Source organism: Trichechus manatus, unplaced genomic scaffold (genome assembly GCF_000243295.1).
Source record: "Trichechus manatus latirostris isolate Lorelei unplaced genomic scaffold, TriManLat1.0 scaffold00006, whole genome shotgun sequence".
NCBI classification, from domain to species: domain Eukaryota; kingdom Metazoa; phylum Chordata; class Mammalia; order Sirenia; family Trichechidae; genus Trichechus; species Trichechus manatus.
The window spans coordinates 26,714,276-26,720,275 of record NW_004443942.1 but is presented as its reverse complement, the minus strand read 5'-3'; the positions used below and the strand labels follow the sequence as shown (position 1 = coordinate 26,720,275).

General features: G+C 42.1%; 1 protein-coding gene across 2 annotated transcripts in view; it reads left to right on the top strand.

Moving 5' to 3' along the window:
* The window catches only part of SLC1A2 (solute carrier family 1 member 2), a 189,247-nt gene that overhangs the window by 113,218 nt on the left and 70,029 nt on the right, over nt 1–6,000 (top strand). Inside the window, exon 2 of one of the 2 annotated variants that reach the window (XM_004369797.3) lies at nt 5,568–5,707. In XM_004369797.3, coding sequence (XP_004369854.1) covers nt 5,568–5,707 — 140 coding nt within the window. Of the gene's footprint in view, nt 1–5,482; nt 5,708–6,000 lie in introns of those variants that run through there. The other variant, XM_023738370.1, reaches the window with a different exon arrangement.

Here is a 6,000-nt window from a genome sequence, read left to right as displayed (position 1 = left end):
TGATGTGATTTTCCTATGTGTTGTAAATCCTACCTCTATGATGTTAATGAGGCAGGATTAGAGGCAGTTATGTTAATGAGGCTGGACTTAATCTACAAGATTAGGTTGTATCTTGAGTCAGTCTCTTGAGATATATGAGAGAGGTGAACAGAGAGACCTCCTACCACCAAGAATGAAGAACCAGGAGGGGGGTGCATCCTTTAGACCTGGTGTCCCTACTCTAAGACCCTTCTAGACCAGGGGAAGATTGATGACAAGGACCTTCCTCCAGATCCAACAGAGAGAGAAAGCCTTGCCTTGGAGCTGGCACCCTGAATTTGGACTTCTAGCTTCCTACACTGTGAGAGAATAACCTTCTATTTGTTAAAGTCATCCACTTGTGGTATTTCTGTTATAGCAGCACTAGATAACCAAGACAAGGACTAAGGTGTGCCTGACCCAAGCCGTGGTATTTTTAATTGCCTCATATGCATGCAAAAGGTGGACAAAAAAATAAGGAAAATCAAAGAAGAATTGATGTATTTGAATTATGGTATTGGCAAAGAATATTGAATATACCATGGACTGCCAGAAGAACGAACAAATCTGTCTTGGGGGAAGTACAGCCAGAAAGCTCCTTAGAAGCCAAGATGGCCAGACTTCGTCTCATGTACTTTCGACATGTTATCAGGAGGGACCAGTCCTGGAGAAGGACATCATGCTTGGTAACGTAGAAGGGCAGCAAAAAAGAGGAAGACTCTCAACGAGATGGATTGACACAGTGGCTGTAACAATGGACTCAAACATAGAAAGGATTGTGAGAATGGTGCAGGACCGGGCAGTGTTTCGTTCTGTTGTACGTAGGGTTGCTATGAGTTGGAACTGACTCGTCGGCACCTGACAACAGCAACAACAACTACAATGAGGCTGATTGGACCCTGTGGTGTTAGAGGCCAAGTGACAGCAGTTAATTGACAAAGACAAGGTGGGTGTGGTTACCATAATGGACAGCAGATTCAAAGCAATAATTAGAATTGTCTGACTTGTATGGACTTATGGCATTGGCTAACTTAGTCATGGTATCCCTAGGCGTGAAATAGATGGGAAATCTACTAAATATTTACTTGATCTGTGCAAGCGGAAGAATTCTAGGTCAAGTGAACGGCCATGAAAGTTTCAGGAGCCTGATGCGGGAGACTGGATTATTGGCAGGAATGTGGAGAGCAACACACATTCAGAGTAGCATGGCCGGCTGCCATCTTTGAGCGGGGCAGTGCTGTTTCCTACTTGGAACAAAACTGAAAGGGCAAGAGCTTTGGTTGCTATGTAACATGTACTCTGCCCTTGTTTCCACTGACCATAACTGAAGCATTTTAAACTGGTTCAAAGCCCTGATTTATATACATATGAGTCACTTGTTTTCTCCTCTAGAGAACCCAGCCTAAGACAAGCACTCAATAAATAGTATTATTATATTATATCATGTTGCATTATATAATATTTCCTATTTCAGGCTCTCTTTGTGTGCTGGAGATATAATGATTATTTAGTCTGGTATAGAATTCTTTACAAAATGTTATTCCAAAACCAAACCCTTTGCCGTCGAGTCATTTATGACTCATAGCGACCCTATAGGACAGAGTAGGACTGCCCCATAGGATTCCCAAGGAGCATCTGGTGGATTTGAACTGCCAACTTTCTGGTTAGCAGCCGAGCTCTAAACAGGACTCCTTACAAAAAGTTATTAGGGGACTCATTTTGTCCCCAGCTGTAAGCCAAGGTTCTGATTTACTTCAAAAATTATTTTTTATGTGTCAGTGTCAGGAACTCTTATGAGTGTAGAGCATTTGTTCAGTTCCAAGAGGGAAATTCACAGGAATTCTGTCAGTAAATACTTGTGGATTTATGAAATTTTGATGCTACAGCTTTGATGTGGCTGTTTTCACTCAGGGCTTCAGGGACATTTTGTCATGGCCTAAGAAACACATAGCAGTTTGGGGCAGCTAAGAAACATGTGCAACAAGCATCCAACCACTTTGCTGGGTCGGATGTGTACATTAACTTAATATGTGTATGTTTTTACTTTGACATGGCTGTTTCAGTGCCTGAGTCTTTGATTACATCATATTGATCTTGCCAGACCAGAATGTTTGTTTTAAATACTTGTTAGTCTCACTTGAATGCCAGCCATGTGTCTGATTCTTATTTCAGTGGCAGGAGGGATTCAAACAAAGCAGAAAGCAAGGAATTACAGTCTCAAGGGGTTTATATAGTTTTGCCAAGGCGTGGCCAGAGGGGTACATTCACCATTTCAGAAAACATACATCTCTGTTCTTTATTGGCCCTTTCCTGAGTTAGAGCTTCATTACAACCAAGTGACTTTTTTTTAAATTTCAGTTTTTGTGAAAATATACCCAGCAAAATATAACCCATTCATCAATTTCTGTACGTGCAATTCAATAACATTGGTTACATTCTTCACATTGTGTCACCATTCTTGCTATATCTTCCCATATTGTTTCACCACCACTGGCTTAGATTTGCTACTCCCTAAACTTCTCATCTATCCTTTAAAGTTACTGTTGTCAATTTGATCTCATATAGATAATTCTTTAAAAGAGTGCAGTGTTCACGTCGAACGTTCTTTACTAAATAGTTTAAAGATGACTTCAGGTGATAATTTTGGTTCATGGTTTGAAGATTTTCTCAGAGCGATAGACTCGGGGGTTCCTCCTGTCTCAATAGATCCAGTAAGTCTGGATTCTGTAAGAATTTGAAATCCTGTTCCGTGTTTTCTCCCCTTTTGATCACGATTCATTTATTGATTTATTGATCAGAATGTTCAGTACCGATAGCCAGGCACCAGCCAATTCTTCTGGTTTGAGATATGTTTTAAAATGTAAAAAGATCTCAATGCAAACATAAAAATCTGGTCCACCCATGCTAAAAAGATCATTTTGATAATTTTCTCTGCTGTGTTGTCAAAAGAACTTTCTTGTCTGCTTTGTTTAGGTGTAGGAGGAAGTAGCATTTGTTACTCGCTGATGAGAAAGGCCCTTGTCCACATGCTGTGAGCAGTTATGCCCTATTTTCTTTTGTAGATGGTCTGAGTGATCATTAGCACACACACAGGTGAAGAAGTCAGAGGCTGCCTCAAACATTAACTAGGTCAGTGAAAAATTAGGCCATTAAGGGGACACTAAGAAGCTTATATATTTTTTTCTTCTTCTTTTTTCTTATTGTACTTTAGATGAAGGTTTACAGAACAAACTAGCTTCTCATTCAACAATTAGTACACATATTGTTTTGTGACATTTGTTACCAACCCCCTGACATGTCAACACTCTCCCCTCTTCAACCTTGGGTTTCCTATTACCAGCTTTCCTGTCGCCTCCTCCTTCTAGTCCTTGCCCCTGGGCTCATGTGCCCCTTTAGTCTCATTTTGTTTTATGGGCCTGTCTAATCTTTGGCTGAAAGGTGACCCTCAGGAGTGACTTCATTACTGAGCTAAAAGGGTGTCCAGGGGCAATACTCTCGAGGTTTCTCCAGTCTCTGTCAGGCCAGTAAGTCTAGTCTTTTTTTGTGAGTTAGAATTTTGGTCTACATTTTTCTCCAGCTTTGTCCGGGGCCCTCTACTAGAGGCTTGTATTTTGATGAATATTTTCATCTGGGTATTCTACCAGACCGTATAATATTATTCCCAATTTTAAAACATTTTGGTAGAAAATTTATTAAGCAACCTGTTATGAAAAAGTAAGTAGTTGTATTTGGGTCCCAGGGCTTAATTCTGAGACTGGAAGTTACATTCTTGGTGTTTTGTTTAATGGTGGCACAGTTGGGGAAGTCTCCTGAGTTATGTTAGACTTGCCATAAATTTGGCGAGTATTATGCTTTTCTTCTTCACATTTTCACGTTCCCCGAAGAAGGAAACTACATATGCCAGGTACCATGCTGAGCCCCTAGCATTCTTTGTCATGTTTAATTTTCTCAAGGTAATTACTGGGCCTTCTTTCTATATATCATACAGCTCTTAAGTCACGGAGTCAGGACTTGAAGCCAAGGCTCCCTGACTCTAAAACCCACACTATTCCCATTATAACCAGTGATTCCAAACCACTGAGCTGCAGATTGGTGTTGGCTCCAAACCAAGATTTCTCCAGTCTGTAGTGAAAAGATCTGGGTAAGAGTAAAACCCGCCTATCTTGGAAGGAACTGTTATTTATTCAGAGATTGTACCTGTCTTCTTTCTAGGTGTCAAAAGCTTTTTTTTCTTTTATGATATGATGGTGATTGTAAAGGCAACTAACAAAAATGTCCTAAATTGTCAAAGTAAAAAAAAAAAATGTTTTACCTAAGTCAATCCCAGGGGGCATTGGTGGTTTCACGGTTGAATTCTCGCACTCCATGCAGGAGACCCAGGTTCAATTCCCAGCCAATGCACCTCACACACAATCACCACCTTTCTGCCATTGCTAGTTTGTGTGTTGCTATGATGCTGACCAGGTTTCAGCAGAGCTTCCAGACTAAGACAGACCAGGAAGAAAGCCCTGGTGATCTACTGCAGAAAATCAGCCGATGAAAACCCTATAGCTCACAAAGGTCTGGTCTGCAATCAGTCATGGGAATGATGCAGGACCAGGCAGCATTTCATTCTGTTGTGCATGGGGTCCCCGTGACTTGGGGGCCAACTCAATGGCAACTAACAACAATCAGTCCCAAGCTTCCTTTTGGTATCTTATTGGCCCATGAAACACCGAAGCTGGAATATGTGGCATTGAACCCATTACCCAGGCATGGCTCCCTTGGCCTGACTCCTAGCACATCTTGGGTTCCCCTTGGGGTTCTTCTGGAGAAGGGCTGGGCTGGATGAAGGCAAATCAGAATGTTGACTCTTGGCAGTTTAGCAGAGTCTTGATAATGCAAATGACCTTTTAAAAATGATAGATTGAGGGGAGGGTTTTTTTTTTTTAACTAGATAAATCATTTCTTCCAAAAGAGAGGTAAAACTTGGATTGTCAGTATTTGTGCCTTTTCTGTGTTCAGGATGAGGAAGGCTGGAACTTGGAGGTATTTTAATTTGGGCATAACTGAGGCCCTGACTCTCCTGACCTTAGATCATTCAAAAGTCACCTTTTTATGTGATTACAAAAACAGCTTAGAGTGGTATAAAAAGATCAGGTTTTGTAGCCAGTTATATCTGGATTTGAATCTCCAATTTTGTTTAGCCTTGTAGCCTTTGGCAAGTTACTTACTCTTGGGCAAGATACTTCCCTCCCAGAGTTCTTGTGGTAACTCTTGGAAAAACCCTACCACTCCCTGTGGTTTTCCTTTTATTTACTGTGAGGATCTGGTGATAATGGGTGTAAAAGCACCAGCGTTAGGTGTCCAGTGTGTCCTGGTGCCCTGCTTATTTATGAACTGCAATTCAGGGTACCCCGAGTCGCTGTCTTTTTGTTTTCCTGCTAATGGTTCCAGACTCCCAGCTGTGCCTCAGGAAGGCCTGTTTCTCTTCCTCCTACCTGAGCTCCTGAAACTGGATAGGGGAGGTGCCCTTCACTCTCTAATCACTGCCTTTGCTTCTGTTTTAGTGCCAACAATATGCCCAAGCAGGTCGAAGTGCGAATGCATGACAGCCACCTGACTTCTGAGGAGCCCAAGCACCGGCACCTGGGCCTGCGCTTGTGTGACAAGCTGGGGAAGAACCTGCTGCTCACACTGACGGTGTTGGGTACGTGTTGAGCTACCCCACCCTGACCCCATTTTCTGGGCCTCTCTTGGCTCTGTAGGCAGCTAGCCCTTTTACTGCAAAGGTAGCTTTGTGCCTAAGTCACCATTCGTACCCAGACATTTCTGCCTCAATGACATAATCTTCCACCTCACCTGCCCTGGCCATTTATTTTCCTTCTTTGAGTTCTACTGGTTCTCAAATTTTAGTATGCACATAGCTGGCAGATTCCCAATCCATACTCAGGGAGACTTTATTGTGGGCAGTTGAGAATGAGGCCCTGGAATCTGCATCTT